Source organism: Nansenia antarctica, assembly GCF_963989245.1.
Source record: "Nansenia antarctica genome assembly, chromosome: 5".
Taxonomy (NCBI): domain Eukaryota; kingdom Metazoa; phylum Chordata; class Actinopteri; order Argentiniformes; family Microstomatidae; genus Nansenia; species Nansenia antarctica.
The window spans coordinates 37,502,575-37,530,023 of record NC_137690.1 but is presented as its reverse complement, the minus strand read 5'-3'; the positions used below and the strand labels follow the sequence as shown (position 1 = coordinate 37,530,023).

Sequence of the window (27,449 nt, the reverse complement as noted above, 5' to 3'; positions counted from 1 at the left end):
AGAATGCCTAAATCAAAGGAAGTGTTGTCGACTACTTCTGGACGTGACTCTGACAGTGAGGTGGAGACCAAGGTATGCTCCTCTGTTACCCATTCATCATGACATTTCCAAAGATGCTTCCTCTCAGAAATAAGAGCTTGGTACCCACTTTAGCTCCCTTAACACATTGGTCATGGGTTGAAAACGGCTATGATCCTAGCATATACAGTGTTTCCTCCAGGAATTTTTACAATGGTGGCGGGTAGTGCTGACCGCGCGCGCGCAGCGCGCGCCCGCGATTTTTTCGCGTGCACGCGCATGAAACGCGCACGCGCGCTCAAAACAACGACGTAATTTCAGCCAAAACTCGAGGAAGGCCCAAAAAAATTAAATGTTTTCCTGTACTTCTCCCGTGTGTCTCTTATTGTCTGTGTCTGCATGTTTTTCCAGCATGTAATTCCGTTGTCAATAAAAACAAAAACACTGATCTGACGGTTTTTTTCACAACGTTATTACTTGTCACTTTAAGCCCAGGAGGGAGTTAGCGATTAGCGATGTTTAGCTTAGCTTAGTTTAACAGAAGTATCTTCACTTTTAACATGACTTCCCGTGGTCGTAGAGGGCTGGTCGGCGGCTTAAAATGACCCTGTAGACCTTATCCAGCTATAGTCTTGTGTTTCTACCCCGGGCATAGCCGGTGTTATTCACGGACAAACACTCCTGTTAGAGTGGTTCTAGTACACTGGACATAGGTAACACATAGAGAGGCTTCTCCTCTCTCTCTCCATCCTACACTACACTACACTACGCATCCTATACTACACTACACTACGCTAGCTCGCGGTGTTCGGGTGACAGCCAGGGCGCGTTCGTAAATACGCTCTGGAAATCTGATCAGCACTCACGGAATGCCTCTTGTCCAATCAAATGACTTGGTCCCTTTATGACGTTGAACCCAATGTGCGCTCCGGGGCTCTCAGAGCGAATTTACGAACGCAGCCTCAAGTTCAATACTCGCGACACACACGGACTGGTCCAGTTTCAGCGCTTGTGGGTGTGTCTAGCGCTGTGAAGGTCTGAAAAGCGGCCTAAATCTTTTTTTTTTTTTGGGGTTGAGAAATCTGAATGGTGGCGGAGGAAATTCCATCGTGGCGGACCGCCACGATGAAATGCATGTAGAGGAAACACTGATATATCAGAAGTACACTATACAACGCCATTGATTGCGTCCGAACGTTCATAGCGCAACTTATTTAGACATTTTCATTATGCAAGATTAGAAAGGTGAGCTCAGCAATTGACCTGTTACGCCAAGGAAGACCTCTGCAGTGGATGACTGAAAAATGGTCACCATAAAGTAAAAAAAAAAGAAAAAATCTAGAAAAGCCTGCAGAGTTGTGGAAAAAGGTCTTGATGAGACGAAGATGAACATGTACCAAAGTGAGGGGAGGGTGAGAGGAAGAGCCACAGCTTACCATGTCAACAGTATCCTGAAGAGTAGAGAAACATTGTCTGCTCAAGTACAAGGAATTGTCTTCAAACTTATTGGATGACACTTCATCATACTGTAAATCTGATCCCTAACATACTGCCATAGCAACTAGGGAGTTTTTCAGGACCAATAAGTGGAAAGTTCTTGACTGGTCAGTTGATCTTTAGATTGATCCAATTGAACATGCATTGCATCTGCAAGATCACAAAAATGCCTAAATATAGGGTTCCCACGCAAGCCTTAAAGTCTAATATCCAGCAGTTCGGCCTAAAAAGGTCTACATTTCAGTTATTAGGTGAAAAAAATTAGGTGCTGCTGTCTTTAAAATTAGATTAGTTTATTAGGAAATTATTATTAGGAAATCAGTCCGACCACATCTATTTCCACGGAAATGAATCAAGCTGGAACCCAAAAAATGCCAATTCGCTGCCCCCGGGAGAAATTATTGACGAACGAAACGTGGGTTTGTTTCGAGTTGGCTGTCGTTTAGTTTAGTTTTGAGTTTCCTCTATTCCTCTATTCCGCTATGTAATAGGCAAGTGTAAATTTAATCACCTGTGGTTAGAGAAAAGCCCTGGTTGAAAGCTGTAGATGGGAATGAGCACGAAGCACGAGCACGAAGCCTGTTGCACATTAAACAAGCAAAACAAATATTAAACTCGGAACACTAGGGATAAAGGCTCTGGAATCGCATTCGAAGTCCTCGAAACATGAGACCCAAATAAGAGGTCTGCAACAAACCAGACAACTGTCCTCCATGCTTCCTCCTTCGGGGGACCCAGTGCCTGCTGCTTGGCCTCCAGCCTCCCAGCGGGCAGCTACTCCTGCCCAGTCTCCCGTACCTCTACTCAGCCTCCCGCTACTGGAAGAATAGACCTTGCGCTGGAAACTAGTTCAACGCCAGTCCTATAACAGCAACGAAGGCATAGGCAAGCTTTTTGCCCGCATGTTCCCCGATTCCCACATCGCGAAAACATTTGCATGTAGTAGTGATAAGACGGCTTAGATCACAAAGTTCGGTTTGGCGGAATACATAAACAGCGATCTCGTCGCGAAAGTCAACAACGGACCATTCGTTGTTATGTTTGATGAAAGTTTGAAACAGGCGACCAAGACCAAGCAGCTGGATATACATGTTTGTTTTTGGGATGAGGGGAAAGTCCAGTCAAGGTACCTGGGGTCCCAGTTCATGGGATATGCAACAGCGCAGGACTTGCTGGCGAATGTCAAAGTAAGTAGCGCAAAAATCAATTATTGATTAGTTCCATTTGGTAGCTATTTTTCTACAATGCCACTAGCTGTAGTGTATCACAGCTAACTTTATATCAGTGGGCCTATTGTAGGCTAACGTTAACCTAGCCTACCTGTCTCATCTGTGAACATACTAGCTACATGTATATTACATTTCAGCTTCATAGGAATGAGTGTTTGAGTACATTTGAAATGATTGTTGTTAGCCAATATTGGAATTATCACAGCCATTTAAATATTCTCAGTCACCCTTCCTGTAGCTGCAATTAAGTATAGACCTACACATTGTTCATCCTGCAACCCTTGTTGTTTTCATTTGTAATGCTGAACTCTGCTATGAACAACATGGATATTACCTAACATTAATTGTTGTGTTTCAGGAGTGTGTTAACCAGCTCCATCTAAGGAGAAGAGGCAGAGGCCAAGTCTGGCACAAAGATGGCAGAGCTCATCTCCAAGTCAAACATCCTGCGAAAGGGCAGCAAGGAGAAGTTGGCTGAGCTTGAGATAATTGAGAAGGAGATAGAGGCAAAGAGAGCAGAGCTCAGAAACATTAAGTGAATTTTGTTGTTCGGGACTGGTTCAGTTTTCACAGAAATGCCCCCATGTAGTTCCTCCTCAGCTCTGTTACATAGTTAAGTATCTTGTCTCTTTGTAGACAGTATGTAACATTAAGCTGTTATAAGCTTTTGTGCACATTGTTCTCTTCACGTTGAAGTGACTTTCTACAGTTAACTGTATGTTAATAAATTTACTTTTGAGTAATTATGGGACTTATTTATTTTATATAAATTATCCTTCAGACTTTTTTGTCGGTATGGCAGTGAAATCCCGAATTTCATCACCTCGAGGACGACAAAAAGCTATCATATGGTGTCGCGAATAGGTCTAAGATTATATTCAAAGAGGTCTATAAAAGGTCTAAACATTTCTTAGATTTGACTTGTTGAAACTTGTAGGAACCCTGTAAAAACAAACAATAACTGAAGATGGCTTGAGTACAGGCCTGGCAGAGCGTCACCATGCTTACAGTACAGGCCTGGCAGAGCATCACCAGAGAAGATACCCAGCATCTGGTAGGATCAATGGGATGCAGACCGTATAAGGCAGTTATTGCAAATAAAGGTGGGGGGGGGGACTGGGGAGACTATGTACATACAGAGGGGAAAATAAGTATTTCACCCCCTGCTGATTTTGTGAGTTTACCACCTTACAAAGAAATGAACAGTCTATAATTTTAATGGTAGGATCATTTTAACAGTAAGAGACAGAATATTGTAAAAAGAAAAATAGACATTATATGAATTTTTTAAAAATGTGTGTTTTGTTGAGTAAAATTAGTATTTCACCCCCTACCAACCAGCAATAATTCTGGCTCCCACAGACCAGTTATGTGACCATGAGGCACCACCAGGGTTAAAACCCGATCGGAACCATGGATGAATTCGGACATTCTAAATGCTATGAAAGTCAGAGACCTAAAATGCTCTGAAGTTCAAAAATGCAAATCAAAATTAGTGAAACACTTAAACGAAGATCACAAAACCCACTTTGAGAAAATTAAAAAACAATGCAACAAACTATGCAATCAGGTAATTACCATGACCAAATCTGCTAAGAAAGAATACCTCGATAACAAAATCGAAGAAAACTTAAACAAACCACGTGACCTTTGGAAGCTACTTAATAGCCAACTAGGTTGCAGTCAAAAACTCAAAACCAGGTCTACAAACATCAGCATCAAATCTGGTGATTCTCTCCTTACAGACAAGCTGGATGTGGCTAAGTGCTTAAACACTTTCTTTACAACCATAGCCACTAAATTAGTTAACAATCTACCACCCCACTCAGGGCGTTATGGTGTAGAGCACATCCGTGAGTTCTACAATAAACTGGGTGTACGCAATGATGATTTTAAACTCTCCATGGTGTCAAACGATGAGGTGTTTAAAAAGCTAGGCGCTCTACACTCAGAAAAGGCCACGGGCCATGACAATATTCCAGCCAGATTTCTAAAAGACTCAGCTGCCTCCATTACCCCAATCATCACCCACATAATAAACCTCTCCATCAAACAGGGACACGTCCCCCTTGACTTTAAAATAGCAAGGGTAACCCCACTGTATAAAAAAGGAAGCAAATTAGACCCAGGCAACTACCGACCTGTTTCTATTCTTAATTCCATCTCGAAACTTATGGAAAAAATAGTTTATGAACAGGTCGATAGGTACCTTATCGAAAAAAAGCTGATGTATGAATTTCAATCAGGATTCAGAACATCCCATTCCACTGACACATGCCTTCTCTATTTGAACGACCACATCAACCATGAGGTGGACTCGGGCAAGTACTGCGGCATGGTCATGCTGGACCTCCAGAAGGCCTTCGACACAGTAGATCACCACATATTGTTAGATAAACTGAAAGCAATTGGGTTCGATAGAACATCGGTGAGCTGGATGCAATCCTACTTAGAGGGGAGGGAACAGGTGGTTAGTGTGAACGGAACACTGTCCCCCCCCCTCCCAGTGACCTGCGGCGTTCCACAAGGAAGCATTTTGGGACCTTTACTGTTCCTAATATATGTGAATGACATGTCATCAGCATGTGATTGCAATTTGTTCCTGTTCGCGGATGACTCGGCTCTGCTGGTCTCTGACAGGGACATATTGCAGGTGGAAAAAGCGCTAAGCACTGAACTGAGTAGAATCTGCATCTGGCTAGCTGACAATAAACTATCAATACACCTAGGTAAAACTGAAACCATCCTATACGGATCCCCATCTAAACTCAGAAAGGCTGAAAATTTTAAAATAAAAGTGGGTAACATTAATATCACAAGAAAAGAGGATATTACATACCTGGGCTCCATCTTAGAGGCAAATCTTTCCGGAGATAAAATGGCAGCAAAAGTAATCAAAAAAGTTAACCATAGAACTAGATTCTTGTACAGGATATCCTCACTTGTCAGTAAAAACACACTGAGGACCCTATCAGGAGCTCTCATTCAATGTCACTTCGACTATGCCGTAACATCATGGTACTATAGAACCACAAAGGCCCATAAAACAAGACTCCAGACAGCCCAAAATAAACTGGTTAGGTTAGGTTAGGCTTCTGCTAGGCCTCAACCCTAGGACACATCTAACCGCTGCTCATTTTTTGAGCCTTGATTGGCTACGAGTAGTTGACAGAGTGCAGCAGCTTGCACTGGGCCTGGTCTTCAAGATACGCTACACCACAAAGACACCCAAGTACCTGTCAACATACTTCCAAAAAGTGAACAACGTCCACACATACAACACCAGAGGAAGCTCCACGAACCACGTTCAACCGCGTTGCACCACAAACAAGGGGTTAAACTCGTTTGCAAACTATGCAGTAAAAATGTGGAACGCCCTTCCTATAATCTTAAAGGAGTGCAAAACACTGCCCACCTTCAAAACCACTCTCAAAAAACATTTACAGGAGGCTGCAATCCGTAACTGGACCCTCTAAATCAAAAATCAGATTAAAAGACCCGAACTACCCACTGTACATACTTTGTGTTTTGTCCCCCGCCCCCACCTGTGGTGTATGTCCCCACCTGTCCTACCCGCTGTACATACCTTATGTTTTGTTGTATTGTTCTTCCCATGATGGATGTGTGTTTATCTTGTAGATAGTAATAGTTATTTGTCTGTATTATCTTGTAGATAGTACTAGCTTTTTTGTCTGTCTTACATGTAACGATGAATTGAGAATCAAGGACCCCAATTGAAATAAGCCAGTGGCTTTCTTGGGTTTTTATCCTGTTAGTTGACCTTGTATGTAATATGTACTTTCATGTACCTACTTCTGCAAATCTTCTAATAAAGTTTTCAATCAATCAATCAAAAACAGATTAGTCCTCTCACTTTAAGAAAGTACTCCTAATCTCAATTTGTTACCTGTATAAAATGTCCACAGAATCAATCAATCAGTCAATCAGATTCCAACCTCTGGGCAAGACCAAAGAATTGTCTAAGGACATCAGGGACAATATTGTAGACCTGCACAAGACTGGAATGGGCTACAAGACCATTGGCAAGCATCTTGGTGAGAAGGAGAATACTGATGGTGCAATTATTTGAAAATGGAAGAAACACCAACTGACCATCAATCTCCCTCGGTCTGGGGCTCCACGCAAGATCTCACCTCGGTGGGTGACGTTGATCATGAGAAAGGTGAGTGATCAACCCAGAACTACACGGGAGGAGCTTGTTAATGATCTCAAGGCAGCTGGGACCACAGTCACCAAGATGACCATTAGTAACACACTACGCCATAATGGATTGAAATCCTGTAGCGCCCACAAGGTCCCCCTGCTCAAGAAGGCACATCTGAAGGCCCATCTGGAGTTTGCCAATGAGCACCTGGATGATTCAGAGGAGGCTTGGGAGAAAGTGCTGTGGTCAGATGCGACCAAAATCGATCTCTTTGGCATCAACTCGACTGTGTTTGGAGGATGAAAAATACTGACTTTGACCCCAAGAACACCATCCCATGGAACCATGGAAACATTATGCTTTGGGGCTGTTTCTCTGCTAAGGGGACAGGACGACTTCACCGCATCGAGGGGAGGATGAATGGGGCCATGTACCGTGAAATCATGGGTGAGAACCTCCTTCCCTCAGCCAGGACACTGAAAATTGGTCATGGATGGGTGTTCCAGCATGACAATGACCCAAAACATACGGCTAAGGCAACAAAGGAGTGGCTCAAGAAGAAGCACATTAAGGTCATGGAGTGGCCTAGTCAGTCTCTGGACCATAATCCCATAGAAAATCTGTGGAGGGAGCTGAAGCTTCGAGTTGCCAAGCGACAACCTCCAAACCAAAGGATTTGGAGAGGATCTGCAAAGAGGAGTGGTCCAAAATCCTTCCTGGATCTGCACAAACTTGGTGACCAACTACAAGACGTATCTGACCGTTGTGCTTGCCAACAAGGGTTTCTCCACCAAGTACTGAGTCATGTTTTGCTAGGGCAGTGGTTCCCAAACTTTTTCAATCAGGCCCCCCTTGGGTAATTGGAAATATTTTCGAGCCCCCCCTAACCCGGTTCCCACCTAGATTGATATAATTAATTGTATAAAGTTGTAAAAACATTACATTTTCTCTTCTAATAATAACAAGACACATACAGTATATCCAACTATAGTTTTATATTTTATTATGGTTTGAAAAGGAACATAAGTGCTTGGCAAATGATCCTGTGCCACTGAAATATTCAACATATCAACATTAACTAATTTCTACTGCATCACTATTCTTACTCCTCACATTTCTATCACAATTACGATCAATGACTTGTGTGTGCTTGCTTTGCCTTGCAAATCTTCTCAAAGCGGGGTTGTTGTTTTGAGACTGCCACTCTCAGTTCATTCTCAATGTTCAACTTCGACCTGTATTTGCTTTTGATAGCAGCAACAGCAGAAAAGCCTATCTCACACAGGTACGATGTTGCAAAAGGCAGCAGTATTCCCACAGCTTTCTGTCCAATGAGAGGGTAGTCCTTCTCCACTCCAATCCAAAACCCAGCCAAAGTCGTGGATGTGAACTGCAGCCTCATGGTTGACTCTGAAGTCATGTCGATGTACTGTTCCTCTTCCGCAGTGCTGAACATGGCAGGTGGTGGTGCAACAAATGGATCTCTAATCCAGTCGTATTTGGCACTGTCATCCACAGAGAAGTATTTCTGGAAGCTTTGTTTCAGGGCTGAGATGTGCTCTCTCATACATGGAACCACTGTGCTCTGCAGCTCATTGGTCTCGATGAATGCCTTCAGATTCCCAAATGAGTCGATGTCCCCCTGTTCAAGTCTCCTGCCCCACATGTCCAGTTTCCGTGTGAAAGATTGTATCCTGTCTGCCAGATGTGGAAGGTGTGTGTTGTTGCCCTGCAACTGTAGATTCAATTCATTGAGCTTCTCAAACATGTCGCTTAGGTAGGCCAATTTCATGAGGAAGTCTTCATCATTAAACTTGCTGGCAAGTTCGTTCCCTTCCTCCTCCAAGTAGATTCGGATCTCATCTTTCAGCGATAGCACCCTGGACAGCACCTTTCCGCGAGAGAGCCAACGCGACTCGCTGTGAAATAGCACGGCTGTGTGCTCGGAGCCCATCTCCTCGCACAAAGCGGAAAAAATGCGAGCTTTCAGTGGTCTTGTTTTTATGTAATTGACGGTGGTGATAACATGAGACAAAACGTCATTCAACTCTGGACTCAGCTGCTTTGACGCGAGTGCCTCCCTGTGTATTATGCAGTGAGTCCACACTGCTTTCGGTGCAACGCGCTTGATGAGCGTCTGGAGCCCTCCCCGTTTTCCTGCCATGGCCTGGGCACCGTCGGTGCATATCCCCACACAGTCCTCCCATTTCAGATCGGCTTCACTCAGGTATTTGTCTATGATTTTGAACAGTTCATCAGCTGTTGCTCTGTTTGGGACATAGTTGCAAAATAGCAAATCCTCGCTCAAACCCTCCGCATCAATGTATCTGACATACGCTATTAACAGACAGTCCTTGTTACTATCTGTGGCCTCGTCTACCTGGAGCGCAAAGCGTTGGTCTTTTATTTTCTCAACAAGCTGCTCTTTCATGTCTTCTGAGATGTCATTGATGCGTCTCGCAATAGTGTTGTTTGACAGGGGGATAGCTTTGAGTTTTTGGGCTGTTGCCTCGTCTATCATATGTGAAACCATATCTATTGCAGCAGGGAGTATTAACTCCTCAGCGATGGTGTGTGGTTTTTTAGACTGGGCGATACGATATGCCACTTTGTAGGAGGCAAGTTGAGCATTAGACGTAACAGATGCTGTTTTAACGAAACGGCTCTGCTGACCACGGTATTCTTGGAGTTTTCTCTTGAAGAAATCGAGGGGCTTCTTCACATCAGTCGGGTGTGTGGTCTCCAAGTGACGTTTCAACTTGCTAGGCTTCATGCTTTCTGCCGCTAAAGTTTTGAGACAGAGGACACACAGTGGTCGTTCCTCCGCACCGACCACATTAGACGTGAAGCCCAGGGAGAGGTATGAATCGTCATACTTTCTTGACTTTGGCTTTGGGACGTTTGTCATGGGCTCCTTCGCTTTTCGTTTAGCTTCTGGCTCTTTCATAAACTTATCCATTGTTGTTGTTGCTGCTAGATAGCTGGAGGAGGGAGTGCGCGCGTCAATGACGTGAATGGAGCGCGCGTCAATGACGTGAATGGAGCCCCCTCGCTGCCTCTTTGTTACAGTTTATGGCCTGCGCTCCATTCAGGTTCTCATTTTTATCATCCAACGCCCACAACACCCCTGATGGTAACCTTAAGCAAGCAGTGTTTGTTTACAGCTCTTGTGTGTGCATTTTTTCCCCTCCCATTATTTCTGCGCCCCCCCTGCAGTACCCCCGCGCCCCACTAGGGGGTCGCGACCCACAGTTTGGGAACCGCTGTGCTAGGGGGTGAAATACTCATTTTACTCAATAAAACACAAATAAGTTTTCAAAGTTCATATAATGGATTCGGATTCGGTACGCGTTTACATGACACTTGCCCAATCGGATTATTGACTGCGTTTACATACCATGCACACAATAATCCGATTGGGCAAGTGTCATGTAAACGCGTAACATTTACATAAAACGATTCGGCAATAATCCGATTAAGACCCAGGCCCGTCACTATGGGCGGGCCTCAGGGGGCCAGGCCCCCCCACAGACGTGCTGGTGCCCCCCCCAACTGGCAGCCAGATATAAAAATAAATAAAAATAAATAATAATAATATTAATCATATTTTATGTTAAATGAAGACATTAAAATTGAGAAACAATAGTGTGTTTTTCATTTTGTTGGACGGGATTCTAGTGACAACCAATCATTTGAAAGTTGAAAGTTGAAAGTTGCACGTTACGCACGCTGCTGCTCCCGCCATTTCAGTTGTGTGAGGCGAGCACTGAGCAGTTGAGTGAAATCTGCGCTTTTTGATGGATAAAGCTTTTTGAATAAAGATGGATATAAGAAAGTGGATTACCGGTAAATCCTCGAAAGGTGCAGCTGCACCCAACCCCGATGGACATACGTAGCACCAGCATTAGCGACTGTGGGCAGCCTGACACTAGCACCCCGACGGCTACCACTAGTGAGGTAAGTCACTAGCCCAACTGTTAGGGCTAGGGCTACTACTAGCCTTGCTAGCCCCCCGATGAAAGTTTTGTTACTTTTCGAGCCACCAAACAGACTGCTACAAAGCGAGAACATGGACCTGTTCACTGCGGTTACTCTTGTGAACAGTGCATCTGAATGCATAAAATCACTGCGCACAGAGGATGAGTTTACTGCGCTCTGGGACCTCTGCTCTCCTCCAGCCTCAGCCACTGACGAGGCTGGTCCCAGCTGTCCAACTAAGAGAAGACGCACAATTAACAAGAGCTTTGGTGCATTTGTAGTTGAAGGAACGGTTGGACAGTCACAGAGGGACACTGGCGAAAAGACAGAGTTCCTGGGAGTGTTTTACAGTGTTATTGATGCTGTGCAAGGAGAGATGGATGCGCGTTTTGGAGAGCGCAGCTGCAAGCTCATTGGTGCGCTGGCTGCTTTAAACCCAGAGGCCGAGGATTTCATGGATCCATCGAAGGTCACTCCTCTCCTAAGATTAGCTCGAACTGAAGTGGTTGAATCTGAATATGCTGTGGCTCGTGGTGGGTTCCTGGTAAAGAAGATGGAGGACACCTCGTTTCCCCCCAAAGATGGACAATGGACAATAGCCAATATTCTCAGTATACATTCCACTCAGCACTCCAGGCCATGCCAACTGTCATCCAAGCTTATACACTCGCCCTAACTTTGGGAGCGTCTACCGCGACTTGTGAAAACTCTTTTTCAACACTTAAAAATGTTTTCTCTGAGCATCGGCGCAGCATGTTGCACAAGCGCAAGGCTCAACTGATTCAGCTTGCCTTCGAAAAGGACCTCACCCACAAGTTCAAGGATGAGTGGAAGGACTTACTGATGAGGAGATTCAGCACTGAAAAACGCCGCCTCCTTCTTTTCTGAGCCGGGTGTGTGTGTGTGTGTGTGTGTGTGTGTGTGTGTGTGTGTGTGTGTGTGTGTGTGTGTCCGTGTGAGCACACGCCGTGGTGATGTTTTGCTAGTTGTATTCTCGACAGCTTTTTCAACTGGAGAGATGAGCTGTTTGCACGGTTATGCTATATTTAATGTGCTTTGTGTATAACGTGTTCAATGATGAGGATCTGGCTGATCCTATTTGCTGTAGATGGGTGGTTTTAATGTGATGATCACACGATCGGTCGGTCATACTGTATCCCTTTTGGAAGTGCACTGATTGCGTGCCAGTCTCCTAATTTTTGTTACGTAGGCTATCCCTGGCATTTATTTAATTCTTGTTCTTGTAAGTGTGCCGGGTTGGTGCCAATTATTGACCTGTGCGCATTGTAATGCACAACTTGGCCTCTCCACGCTATAAAGTAACTTGCATTCAAATAATTTTAGCTTAGGCCTACTCGGGTCGACAATATATGGATGTGTGTTTATCTTGTAGATAGTAATAGTTATTTGTCTGTATTATCTTGTAGATAGTACTAGCTTTTTTGTCTGTCTTACATGTAACGATGAATTGAGAATCAAGGACCCCAATTGAAATAAGCCAGTGGCTTTCTTGGGTTTTTATCCTGTTAGTTGACCTTGTATGTAATATGTACTTTCAATGTACCTACTTCTGCAAATCTTCTAATAAAGTTTTCAATCAATCAAAACAAGGCCTTGTAATAAACCAGCTTCGCCTGTGTTTATTGTTATGTTATTTGCTGCATTCTGATAATTTTAGGTCTAGTCTTCATCGGTAGGCTACGTGTCCAATTTAGCCTCTGCAACCTACTATGCATGTCAGTGTTGCATGACGAATACCATAGCATATCGGATTATATAAAATAGTTAATAATAATTGTGCCCCCCCATGCAGTTCATTGGCCCACCCTAAGACTGGGCCCTGGTGACGGGTCTGTTAAGACCCCTGGTGTACGCCTGTCCGAATCGGATTATTGTGACATGTAAACACCCTTACGTCTGCGCATGCTCGGGTCGTGTTCACAATTCACACACTCCCTCGCTCACAGATTAAACAATTCAGAACTCACTCGCTCACTTTACAATATGTAAACTTTGACATGAAAACATGGCTTGCGGCAAATCGCTTGGTGTCTTCTGGCCTTTACACAGAGTATGATAGATTTCTGTAACAGTCAAATAGTATCAGGCAGCAGCTTGCATTGTGCTGTTGAACGTTCACTGTTGTCAAAAACGGGGTCTCTTGCCAATTCATCAATGCATCAAATGTTCATTCAAAAAGAGCTGAACTCTTTAAATAACCATTCCACGGCGGGAAAAAGAGTAAAAAAAGAAAATCATATTTCCCTAACATATCGGATCTACACAAGGAGTTGGCGGAGTTGAATAAATCGATAATGTTATTGTAATCCAAAGTGTCTGTTAGTTCTCTTTCAAAAGCCAAAAGTGTCATGTTGTTCAGACGTCCAGTCAGCATTGATGATCTCAGGCTTAATTTAGTGCTTTGCAATGCTGCAGTCTGGGCATGTTAGCACTTTTGCTACGGTTAGCAAGCAGGCTTTCCTAGTTTGTACACTACAATGGCCACACGCATGGGAAGAGGTACTGGGGCACGTACTGTATTAACAGAATGAGACATGACCGGTTCCATCAACACGCACAGTCTGTTAAAAGAGGCTCTGGACATCCTGAAGTTCTCTCTCCAGTCTGCATCCGTGAACTCCTTTAGGACGACACGTTCCCACCAGTCCTGGCTTCGTACCTTCATCCAGTCTCCGGGGGGCTCTGGCTAGCGTGAACGGCATAAGCTGGAAGACGATACACCTGTTCGCCATTTCTTCTCGCTCTTGTCTTCCAATATTGAGGATAAAGTGGATCAGCAGGTGTGTTGGAGTTAAATTGTGGTTCAAAAGCGCAAGTAGGAGAACACAATAACGGAGGACTATGTTGGAAACAAGCATTATAGCATTATTATTAGCTGTGGGTTAACGCCAGCTCAACGAGTACAACCAAGCTACCAACACTAACGTTACTATAGTAACAACTATTGTCCCTCCCGCCGAATTGGATTATGCCAATTAACATGTAAACGGAATACGCCAGTTGCTACAGTGCATGTAAACACCTTAATCAGAATATTCCAATAAGCCGATTATTGAGCATATACAGGATTACGGTGTGCATGTAAACGCAGTCACTGTTTCACAGTGTTGCACACAAGGGGCTGTAGCCTGTGAGCGATGCTAAGCATAACGTTATACATTCAACCTCAGCCGCAACGTTGTTGCTCATTTTCCTGTCAAGTCACATGTAGAATCACTGCTGTTCCTGAAGATTCTCCGGTACTTTTCACCTGCTGAAGTGAAGGCCATAGGCCTACGTGAAAATTAAAATAATTGCCTTATCAGATAAACTTGATTTTGCCAGTCTATTACAGCAGCTCATGAATTGCGTAGATGAATAGTGGGAATGGTTTAAATATCAGGTTGTTTTAACGAGGACCGAGCCATGGGACAAACAGCAGCCTTCTCCTCTTCTCCACTCCATGTAATAATTCTAATGCATTTATTTTGTATAGTGCGTTTCTCAGTACTCAGACACTACATTTCATGGAGAGAACAAGAATAGATAGATACATAAAAAGTACAACAGTACAGTCAGTAAAAACAACAATAACAACAATAGGGTTTGCAGTAGGCTTATCTGTAACTATCTCTCTACTGTAGACTATCGACAAACGTGACATGGAAAGCAACATCCCGCCCAGTACTTTGTATTAACATTCTGCCCAGTACTAGGTAGAAACATTCCACCCTGTAGTATGATCTCCAGTTTGTTTATTTTCTGAGGTTTGTGTCATGGCTACTGTCAAGGAGACAACTGTCAAATGGCCTCCTCAAATAGCCATCCGACAGGTTACGGTCACTCTTTAAGCACTTTCTAAAAAGCATATTCAATTTGATTGTGTAAGCTCCATATAGCTAGAACTTGGATTAAGCTAGCCACCAACTATGTTGGCTAGTTAACTAAAGCACTTTCTTAAGACAATCCTGCCCGAGATCTAAACCAGGTCCGGGGGGAGGGGGGGACAGAGGGGGCGGCTACAAGCCAGAGTATGCACAGTTGAATCTTGGGGAGTGACTGTTGAGAAACAGCTAGGCCTTGGCCTCCTTACGTGAACACTGCCCCCCTCTATTTTCAGGCTAAGAGAAAACAAAGACCAAGTGCGCCGGAGAAGCCCGCCAAGAAACAGAAGAGCGGCGAAAGCTCCCGGCCAGCTGACGCTTCGAAGGGCGACGGCAACCATGGCAACAACATGTTCCAGGTGAGTCCTCTCAGAGACATGGAACAAGCTAATGATGTCACATCCGCTAAGCCAGCTAGCTAGCAACGGAGCTGTCTGACCGACAGCCTCCTCAAGTCAATAACCCTGGAGGTATGCCGGCATCAGGTACCGTACATGAAGGATTTACAGCTTCTTTTGATTTGAGTTTTTAATTTCAAAAGGGGAATTTGCTCGCTGTGTGATGTACTGTATGTAGTCAGTACTTCGAGTCGTCAGTCATTTTTTTGGGAACGTAGTTTTTATTTCAGTTTCAACAACTTGTACAATCATGTCATGTTTTGTCTACAATTCTTTCCATTCTTTTAGCTGTACACATATGGTCCATGGATGTGGTTCAAAGCATGACACACAAAGCAAAAAAGAGCGATCAACAAAAACTTTGAGATGTCAATGACGGAATAAAATTAAAGATTTTGAAAAGAAAGAAAGAAAAAGGGTAGGGTCGGGGGGGGGTTGGGTCAGGTGGGGGTTGTGTGTGTATGTATGTGTGTGTGTGTGTGTGTGTGTGTATATGCGTAGTGATATGAAGTGAGTCTAGAATACAGAAATATACGAGTCGAGATGTGTGGAAGGGTTCACTGTATTAATATGGACATAACCGGCCTCCATCTTTTAATAAATAGATGCTTCTGGAGTCTCAGAGTGTATGTTATTTGTTCCATCTGGTAGATTTCCCATACTTTCTCTGTCCACATATTGTATGTAGGGGGGTCTGGTTTTAACCACTTAATTGTAATGCATTTAATTGCTGCCGTTAGTAATATTTGTAAGAGATATATTCTTGCCCTTCCATCAATGCCTTCTGGTATAACTCCCAGTAGTGCCATCCTTGGATCTTTGGTAAATGTTTGGTGGAATACTGCTTCAAGGGCCTCAAACACCTCTTCCCAAAATGTTCTTAATTTGGGGCATGACCAGAATATGTGGGTGTGGTTGCCAATTTGCGTACTGCAATTTCTCCAACATTTATTTGAGTGTGTTGGGCCCATTTTAGCCACTATTTCTGGGGTTCTAAAGAATCTCATAACCACTTTCCATTTGAATTCCCTCCATGTATTTGAATTGGTCACTAAATGTGCTTCAGTGCATATTTCCTCCCATAGGTCCTCCTGTGATATGTCAGTGTTCATTTCAGTTTCCCATCTCTCTTTCCTCTGTAGTGTATTATTCAGATCCATGGATAGAAACCCCTGGTAAAGGTCACCTATAATTTTCTTATTCTAGTTTCCTTTTTGCAGCTTTATCAAGAACTCTTCGATTTCAGTGGGCTCCAAGACTTTATTCCATTCTCTATGTTTCGTTAGGAAGCTTCTTAACTCTTTGACTGCCAGCCATGTTCAGAGCGGAGAGCTCCACACTGCCAGACTTTTGGGGCATTTTCGCTGAACTTTGAAGACCCACCAAATATTGACTTTTCGGACTACATAAACATTGAACATATCTACCAAAACTTTAGACTCTCTTCTTTCATCAGAAAAAGAAAGTTTGTTTCTAGCCTCTTTGAGTGTTTAGAAATCGGCCGTAGAACATAGGGTGGTTTCAGCAAAAACACCTGATTTTGACCAATAAACAGAGAAAACGAGCTTTTTCTGCAGAACTTTTTTTTTTTTTTTTTCTGCACTTTTTCTGTATCATCCGACTCTGAACTGTTTGAAGAGTCACGCGATGGCCGCGCTGCTCCGCGATGCTCCGCGCCGCAATGCTCCGCGCCGCGTTTGGCACATACCCTGATCCGTTTCGCCATTACTACAACCCACAGCAAGCCACTTCCTTCTCCAGGCTTTTATCGAACTACTGCCCCCATCTGGGACCGAAATACATTACACCCAAGTCTGAAATTCACTCGCTAGGTGTAGAACATGTCAATAACGCGATCCTCACATCGCCATCTTGCACACCAACAACACGTGTCAACCGGGGGGTAACAGGTACCAAACAACGAAATTTGGGAGGGGGGGCTCCCCTGGTGCTAGGAAAGAAAAAAAACAAAAATACAAGAAGGGAAAGGAGCTGGTTTACATAAATAAAGGCTATGTACACTATCCACTATACTATACTATACAAATAAAACACTGTGCTGTACTCTATGTTATGCTATACCTATTCTAACATTTCCTATTCTCTGCAACCTTATGTACCCTAGGGTTGTCATATTGCACATAGTGTTATTGCACATTCATTTAAAGTGTCGCAGTTTGCAGGCTTGAAATTTACACATTTGTGCCTCAGCACTACACCTGATTTCAATCCAGCAGCTGCCATCAATCCGTCCAGACTGTCCAGGGCCCAGAACCTAGGTCTTTGCTGTGTTCAGGGCCTGAATGGCCCTGGGGTAGAAGCTAGTGTTGTTCCGATACCGATACTAGTATCGGCATGGCCACCGATACGCACAAAAATGCTGGTATCGGTATCGGCGAGTACTAACAAAAAACAAATTCCGATTTTTTTTTTTTTTTTTTTTAAGTACTAAAGTTATTTTGTTTGTAAATGTTCACTTGCTGTTGCACTACTACTACGACTGTTTTATATCTTAAATGGATATTGCACTGATTGGCATCTGTGAGAGCCACATTTCAGGTTTTATAAGGGGTTGATTTTCTTGTCACCATACCAGGTAGACAATAAAAAAAAGTTCTATAGTATTCACTCTCTGTTGGTATTTTTTCCTGTTTTACAAAGGTTTTGAGCAGTGCCAGACTAAGTGTTAGCAATAATTTTACATCGAGGTGAGTATGCGGCTCAAAAAACATGTTTTTTTGTTTTGTTTTTTCAAACGCCGTGGTATCGGATCGGTACTCGGTATCGGCAAGTACTGCACGGTCAGGTATCGGTATCGGTATCGGGATCAAAAAATGGTATCGGAACAACACTACTAGAAGCTGAGCTTCAGTCTATTTGTCCTTGCGGACATGGTCCTGAACCGCCTGCCCGAGGGCAGCCGAACAAAGTGTTCGTTCCCAGGGTGGGATGGGTCTCTGGAGATCTTGGAGGCCTTCCTGAGGCAGCGTGTGTTGTACAGCTCTTCCAGAGAGGGGAGGGGGGCGCCGGTGATCTTCTGGGCCGATCTCACGACTCTCTGTAGCGCTTTCCTCTCTGCGGCTGTGCAGCTGGAGAACCACACGCAGATGCAGTAGGTGAGGATGCTCTCCACTGTGCAGCGGTAGAAGGTCACAAGCAGCTCCTGTTTGAGGTGGTATTTCCTGAGGACTCTCAGGAAGTAGAGCCGCTGTTGTGCCTTCTTGATGTGCTGTGTTGGTCTTCCAGGACAGGTCATCCTGTATGTGCACCCCCAGGAATCTGAGGGTTGAGACTCTCTCCACACTCCCTCCATCGACGAGCAGGGGCTGGACCTCAGATTTTTTCCTCCTGAAGTCCACGATGATTTCCTGGGTCTTTGACTGGTTCAGCAGCAGGTTGTTAGCCTTGCACAGCTTGCCCAGCTGCTCCACCCCTCCCTGTACGCCGCCTCGTCCCCCCCCGAGATGAAGCCCACCACGGTGGTGTCGTCTGCAAACTTTATGATGGAGTTGCTGGGGTGGACGGGGGTGAAGTCGTAGGTGTAGAGCAGTGGTTCTCAACCTTTTTTGGACCAGCGCCCCCCTGTCCATTATCCAGGCCTCTTACCGCCCCCCATCAAAAAAAGTAGGCTTATTTTCTTCCCTGAATATTAATGTTGACTAATATTCTGTGTTATATCATTTAAAAAGCATGTCACTGAATGCCAAATAATAGATTGGATTTAACTGGGCAGTTGGAATATCATTATCATTAGTTTACCAGAGAGCAGAAAAGCCATGTGAATGTGAATAAAAATGCAGTTTCTGAGTGTTAAACAAACTCAGACAACATCAGAGAATACAAACACGCCTATATAGGGTAGGCGTTCGTCTGAAAGCGGGAGAGGGCAGAGAAGGGTGGCTTCTCGGTAAGTTGCATTTGTAACGTTTGATCATGACAACTAACCAGGCGCTTATACTCAGTACTCAAGTTGTAAAAGAAAATATGGGGAGGTGGTGGATTTGATCATATGAGGACAATTTTAGCATCCCCTCAGCGTCAGTGACTTCAGTGTCAGTAACTTGGTAAAAATGTCATTGCATGTGTGCGTGCCCCCTCGCACCTTGAAATAGCAGTAATACCACGTTCATTGATAAAATGACATGGAAAGAGGAAAGAGGAAAGAGGGGGACGATTTTGACTGTTTTTATTTCTGGGGGGATGGCATCCCCCCTCAACTCGAGTGCTGCTTATACTGTAATAATATAATGGTCTTATTCTTATCAGGTGGTCTTATTCTTATATGGCTGCGAACTCCCTTTGCGAACTCCCAGACACCGGAGAAAATCCAGTATAATTTAGCGCGTGGCCGGGCAAGGTCCGTTGTGGAACGCACTAGGCATGTTGAAGGGGAGAGACAGCTCCGGAGGGATATAAAGAAAGACTGAAATACAATCATAAACATCAGTTCCTTTTAAATCTTGAATTAAACTCATTTTCTCGGCTGATAACAACATCGTTAATTTTATTACGAGCCACTTGCATGAATTACACTAGGCAGTGCGGCTCACATGCCTGTAATAACTCTGCATAACTAGTAGGTAATGTGCGTAAGCAAGGTCAATACTCGACGTAGAGCTATGATCGTTTCCACGGTCAAATTGACTCAAGTTGAAATTGTATAAATCACTACGTTGACGTGGTTTTCTACGTACGACACGGGTAAGATCAAAATTGATCTGAGTACTTTCTATAAATGAGGCCCCAGATCAATACAAAAGACGCTGACAGCTGATGCGTTCGTTTCCAGGACATCACAAGAGGAGCAACATATCACAAAAAAAGCGATCGTATATTTTAGTTTGTAAAAGTTAAGACGAACACATCGCAATGCTAACCTCAGAATGGCACTAGGGATAACATCCACAACAACACTTAACAGTAATACATTTATGTAATATACTGTGATGAACCTGCGAGGGGAGGGGACATTCGTAGCTGATTTCTCTAGGTTCGATTATTGGTAAGCGACAGAGAACTTTCAGGACTGGTTTATTACGATCGCTTTTTGTTGCTTTAGTTGTTCCTGCTGTGATGTTCTGGTATGGTGGTATGGTATTAGCACTACTTTTAACTAAATTAAATAAGCTGTATTGAAAGGAAGCGAACGAAGCGAACGCATAAGCGCCGAGGGTAGTGTGTATACGCGGGGAGGGAGTATTTGGCACGACAGGCTTACGTCAGAGCCCGGCCAAGTTCAGAGCACTGCGCTCTGGGAGCGCTCGAGATGGGTGCTCTGACTGAAAATACGGTTTGTCCGAGCGAACTGACCGTTTGTGCATTTACGAATGTGCCCGTAATAACACTGCTGACAGCTGTTTTTCATGAGAAAAAAACGTTATGCGTTAACGCCCCCCAAGAACACCTCAACGCCCCCCTTTTACAAATATTTGCTCCAGCGCCCCCCGATGTTGTCTGAACGCCCCCTGGGGGGCGGTGCCGCCCCCGTTGAGAAACGATGGTGTAGAGCAGGGGTCCCCAAACTTTTTTCTGTGAGGGCCACATCATTTTTCCTTTCTGTGATGGGGGGCCTGGGTCGGTCTCTAACATAAAATAATATGGAACGGAGTGGAATGGAGGCGGTTGCGCAAAGCAATTGCGCGCAGGAGAGCACTGGTGGATGCAAACAAAGTCTAAACAGTTGAATTTGGATGGAATTTATACCTATAGTGATATGTCAATGAAATATAATCAGTTTTACAGTCTGATACTTGAGGGAGGACCCTCATCATACACGGGGGGACCCATGAAGCAGGGCTGTCTGGGGGTCCTTAAACGAGCATCAAACACTTAATTTCTTGCATTCTGGTGAATTTAGATGCAATTTGTGCCCTTTCTCCATCAATTTATGGTGGAAATGTCATTATTTATGTAAAGGAAAACACAATATTCAGGCACCAGATGACCATTCAAAATGTAATGTAATATAATGCAATATAAGGCTCTCAGGCATTCTGTACTTTCAAATATGTATTCTCCTTGAGCAGTCAACATCAACTATCAGCTATTTCGCTAGCAAACACGAAAGCTAACTTATTTGTGAAACAGCGCCCCCGCCACCACGTCGGCGCAGTGCCGCAATTGCAGTTAGAAATTAGGGCTGGGTATCGCCACTGATTTCCCAAAACGATTTGATTCCGATTCACAGCTTTCGATTCGATTCACGATTCGATTCGATTCGATTCCGATTCGATTTAGTTACAATATCAATTTTCCTTGAATATGAAGAGATTTTCAGAACTAATGCTATAAATGGTTCAAGGAACCCTATAACATGTAGCATTGTTAAACATATCAATGTTTACATTAAGAATTAACTCCAGAGCAGTTACATGAATGTACTTCTTATTGGAACATAAATGAACATCATTGACCAACATTTTGCTAAATCAGACACTACAAAAAGTGCTTGTTAACGTGCTTTACTGCAGCCAATGTAAATAAAGGGGCTACAAACATAGCCTATCGGTAAACATGACATCACATATCCCTCAGGACTGTCTCAAATAGCTTATTTGCATAATATATATATGTTATATACAAAATAAAAATTTGCAAAACTCAAACGAAAATAGTGCAATAGATGAGGGTATTTTGGGGAACAAAAAAACACATTGTAAACCATAATGTCCATGAAACTAAAGCCCTTCATTACTGCTTTCTCACTTTTGGAGATTGGAAGATTTTATTCAGGAATAAACATAATTGGAAAATCAATGATTATTAAAATACTGTAGTATACAGTAACAATAAGTTCGTGGAAACATCACAAATCTACGGAACCACTTATTGAGGCATCACCCTGACGTGAAACATGGAAAAGCGGATCCGAAACAAGCCTCGCTGATAAAGTGGCAAGTGATTGTCAGGTACGAGTCCATTGCTCTGGATGTCCAGCTGTCACACGTTATGGCAACTCTCTCTGCTGGCTGGAGTGAAGTTGCGATGTCACGTGTCACCTGCGTGGACATGTCTGGGACTATCACTTCACTCAACTGTTTGCGTGTCGGTAACACGTAGCGTGGTTCTAGTACACTGACGAGGCTTCGAAAGCCAGCATTTTCGACAACGCTGTACGGGCGTATATCCTTGCAAATACAATTTGCTACAGCCTCGGTAATTTGTTGGGCACGCGGAGAATTTGATTGTAATTTGCAACCAAACGTCTTTATCAGCGAGGCTTGTTTCAGATCCGCTTTTCCATGTTTCACGTCAGGGTGATGCCTCAATAAGTGGTTCCGTAGATTTGTGGTGTTTCCACAAAATGTAACCTCCACTGCGCACAGCTTGCATATGGCTTTGCTTTTGTCCTGCTCATCTCTATCGTCATAATTTGTACATGCAAAATGCACCCAGACATCTGCCTTTAAGCCTGGTGGTGACTTGAGTGTCCCTGCCATCGCCATGTTTTTAGATTTTACAGTGAGACCTCTCGTTGCGTGAGATATGATAAATTCTTGTAGCGTGAGATCTGGCCACGAGATCTCGTTGCGGGTTGAAGCTGCAAGCAGGAAAATGCATGAAAGATCGATCTCGGGATTTATGAATCGATAATCGCTCATTCAATGAAGATCGATTCAGAATCGGGAAATCGATTTTTTTAACCCAGCCCTATTAGAAATGACAGAAATCCACTGAGTTCAATGCTTGTAGAAAATACGACTGTCAGAGTTTTGTCGAGAGCTGGAGGCGGCTAGAAATATGACGGAGGCGACCGCCTCATAATTCTCTATGCAGGAAAAACCCTGCTTGACACAGATCATGAACATATCGGTAAAATTATTTCGTTTTCTCCTGCAGCTGGGCATCTACATTATCTAATCCCCCATTGTTTCAATTCATCTGGTGCCTACTTGCGGACAGACTCACCGCGGGACACACCTCCTCCGCGACCACATTCATACATTTATTGACAAACTTCTTCGCATTTAACAATAATAATCACTTGTGCACTGTTGGTTGAAAACCCTGCATTCTGAATCAACTTTTGTCTTTACCAACCGTTTGGCCATTTTTCATCTCTCTGAATGTTCGTTCTAGCTCGCGTGCACCTGCTACAGATCCGTGCTCGTTCACTATGGAACGTTACGTTGAATGTACCGCATTCTGTGGGCGGGTGAAACTAACTAATAATGTTATTAATGAAAATAGTTTATAACTAAGGGACATTTTTATTTGAAAGCCAACCTTTAATATCAAATACAGATATGATATGATTAAAACATATATTTAAAGTTTAATTTTCAAAATATGTTTCTGGCATTGTTGAGAGTGTGTGGGGGCGACATTGTTCAAAGGGCCGGTCCAAGTGTGGGGGTGGGCCGTGTTCGGCCCGCGGGCCGTAGTTTGGGGACCCCTTGTGTAGAGGTTGTAGAGGATGGGGCTTAGCACGCAGCCCTGGGGGGACCCAGTGCTGAGTCTGAGGGCTGTGGAGGTGTGGGAGCCCACCCACACCCTCTGGGGGCGGTCAGACAGGAAGTCCTTGATCCATGCACAGATGGAGTGTGGTCTAGTAGTCCCAGGTCTAGTAGTTTGCACAGATGGAGTGTGGTCTAGTAGTCCCAGGTCTAGTAGTTTGGTCACTAGCCTGTCTGGAAGGATGGTGTTGAAGGCAGAGCTGAAGTCCACAAAGAGCAGTCTCTCGTAGCTGTTCCCCCTCTCCAGGTGGGATAGAGTGGAGTGGAGAGTCGTCGCGATGGCGTCCTCTGTGGACCTGTGGGCTCTGTAGGCGAACTGGTATGGATCCAGGTTGGGCGGGAGGCGTGTGACTATGTGGGCCCGGACTAGTTTCTCGAAGCACTTCATGATGATTGGTGTGAGTGCCACCGGGCGGTAGTCGTTTAGGCAGCTCACCGTGCTTTTCTTCGGGACTGGGATGATTGTTGAGGTTTTCAGGCAGGGTGGGATGGTGGCCTGGGACAGGGACTGGTTGAAGATGTTGGTGAAAACCCCGGCCAGCTGGTCGGCGCAGTCCCTCAGCACCCGTCCCAGGACGCCATCCGGCCCTGAGGCTTTTCTGGGGTCCACCGCCTTCAGCACGCGTCTCACTTCATGCTCTGTAAGAACAACCACAAATGAATGAATGAATGAATGAATGTTTTTTTTTGTCATTGATATAGTACAGGTACCATACAACGAAATTTGGGAGGGGGGGCTCCCCTGGTGCTAGGAAAAAAACTAAAAACAAGAAGGGAAAAGAGCTGGTTTACATAAATAAAGGCTATGTACACTATCCACTATACTATACTATACAAATAAAACACTGTGCTGTACTCTATGCTATGCTATACCTATTCTAACATTTCCTATCTCTGAACCTTATGTACCCGAGGGTTGTCATATTGCACATAGTGTTATTGCACATTCATTTAAAGTGTCGCAGTTTGCAGGTTTGAAATGTTCACAGTTGTGTTTCAGTATTGCACTTGATTACAATCTAGTAGCTGCCATCAAATTGTCTAGATTGTCCAGGGCCTAGAACCTAGGTCTTTGCTGTGTTCAGTGTTCAAATAAAAAGCATTTTAGAAGTAGAATCAGTGAATGTCTATATCTTTGATCAAAACATTGATATAATGACAGAAAATGTATTTCTTTTTTCAGATTGGTAAAATGAAGTATATCAGCGTTAGGGAATTTAAAGGCATGGTGTCGATTGACATCCGAGAATACTATATGAACGCTGATGGCGAGATGAAGCCTGGCAAGAAAGGTAATCACCCCGAAACAACACGCACTTGAAAGCCACTCCAGACTAATTCATCCTATTGTTTTATTCATTGTTTGTAAAAAAAAAAAAAATGCTTCACCAATAATTGTGCATGGCACTTTTTACATACAGTGGCTTCGTAAAGTATTCAGACCCCTTTCACATTTTTCAAATGTTGTTCTGTGATGCACTTAATTTAAAATGGCTATAAAAAAGAATTGTCCATCAATCCACACTCAAGACCCAATAAGGACAAATCGAAAAACATGTTTTTAGAAATGTTTGCAAATGTATTAAAATTGAAATACAGAACTACTTCATGTACATAAGTATTCAGACCCTTTGCTATGCACTCTTAAAATAAAATAAAATGAAAAAATGTGAAATGTCACAAGTCACTCAAGTTGAATTGAGTCCATCTGAGTACAAGGGTAATAATAGTTCATGTTATTTATTTATTTTAAATATAGTGTCTGGTTTGCATAGGACTCAATTACACACTGAGTGGATTAGGATGTCACTACCAGCTCAGTAAATTTCATAATTCTCTTAATCCTGACAAACTCCCCAGTTCCTGCTGGTGAAACATGATTCTATTCTTCACATGAGGGATGTTGCGGAAACTGCAATGTATGTTCTGAATTTGCACTAAATGTAATGCTTTTTAGTAAAACCAAATGAACACATTTCCAGACACTTTTTTTGTTGTATCAATTGAATTCATTGTTGCAAACCCAATTATGGATGCGATAGATTCTTTTCCATTAAGGGATTATTTTTGGCCACTTAGTCTCTAACCATCAACTGTGGGTTTTCCCCACCATTCATTTACTTTATAGATTGTTGTAAGTCTCCCTAGGCCTCAGGGAAGCATTCCTGAGCAGTTTTGTTCTTCTCCATTTGCTCAGTTTGTAAAAACAACCTGATCCACACAGTGTGTAATTGATTCCTATGCCAATCAGACCCTATAAAAACAAAGATATTCATTCCAAAATCACATGAATTATTGTCCTTGCATGAAGATGGACTCAATTCAGTGTGAATACATCTGTAGATGAGGTATTTTTATATTTCAATTGTAATACATTTGTAGAAATGTCTAAAAATGTATTTTCGCTTCGTCATTATGGGGTATTGTGTGTGGATTGATGGCAAAAATGTATTTAATCCGTTTTAAATTGAGTCTATAACCAGGGGTGCACATAACTTTTTGGGGCCAGTGCTCAGAGGAGCACCTAGGGATGCTGCTTGGTGCTCCCAGAGCTCGCGAGTCACGACCCGTCCCACAGGATGGATAAAAAAGGGATACATGGATAACTTATATTAGCAAAACGACATTTATTCATAAATAAAGATGAACGAACAAATGATTGTGTGCAAATCAAAAGAAACAAATGCAAAATCAAATGACTGCTCTTTAAGCATGAAAGTCTGTCAGACTCCTTTAAACACAATGAAATCAACTGACATCTCTTTAAGCACTAACTGAATGTCTGTTCTTTAAACACACTGAAATAAACTGACTACTCTTTAAGCACTGCTCTGTTCTGTAAACACTGAAATCAACTTTTCAACAAAAAGTTACAGCCTAAGCATTTATTTATGCTAAGCTTAATCATCATCATCACTGTCCTCAATTTCAACCATCGTAGAGGATGTTTTAGTAGCTCATTATTTTGATTGTGCAGCAAAGTCTTTTTCTTTTCTAATAGAATTCCCGACAATATTCCCTGGATCAGGGGTCGAGGTGCGATAATGAAGCTGTAAAACAAACGTCTGAACGTTTGAAAGCTTCAGAGAAAAGAAACGTGTCCCTTGGTGTTGTTTTTCCTTTTAGCGACGAGTCGTTCGGGACAGAATTTTCACGTGGCGGCGTGATAACCGTGCGATACGCGATACGCGGAATGAAAGTACGAGTTACAATACTTTCCGAATGTTTTCGTGAGGGGAGTCCCCGGTGGTCGTCGTCGGTCGACTGTTTTTTTGATTACTCGTCGGGCCTTCGGCTGAGGGGACGGCAAATAGTTACTTAGTGGGGCTTGCAGTGATGCAGCAGTCAGCAGTCAGCAGTTGGATTTTGAGGAAATAACTTCCTCTCCCAGCGGTTCCAGCTGTTGGTGCGCAAGAGCGCCTTCATGCGGCTGATCTGCAGCGCAGCATGCATTTTGGCGACGCATGCGCACTGGCGCACCAGTTATGTGCACCCCTGTCTATAACACAGCAAAATGTGGAAAAAGTGCAGGGGGCGGAATACTTCCTGCAGCCACTGTAGATGGATTAGAATTACAGATGACTCATCCAAAAGTAACATCGTCATTAGGATGATCAAAATTAGATCTCTTTATTAGTCTCATGTTCTACTGACGTTTCATCTTGACCATTCAGACTGTATTCACTGTGTCATACCATTTATTAAAGTGTGTCTTTTTCATATTACTTGAAGGTATTTCCTTAAACCCAGAACAATGGAACCAGTTGAAGGATCAGATCCCAGAGGTGGACGATGCAGTAAAGAGACTGAGCACTCTCACATGA

General features: G+C 43.5%; 1 protein-coding gene across 1 annotated transcript; it reads left to right on the top strand.

Annotated features, from left to right (window-relative positions):
- Nucleotides 1-27,449, top strand: sub1b (SUB1 regulator of transcription b; the record flags this gene model as incomplete). The annotated part of the gene is made up of 4 exons (XM_080531602.1): nt 1-72; nt 15,008-15,130; nt 24,809-24,917; nt 27,358-27,449. Exons 1-4 carry the CDS (start codon nt 4-6, stop codon nt 27,447-27,449), a joined length of 393 nt encoding a protein of 130 aa, XP_080387728.1. The 5' UTR covers nt 1-3.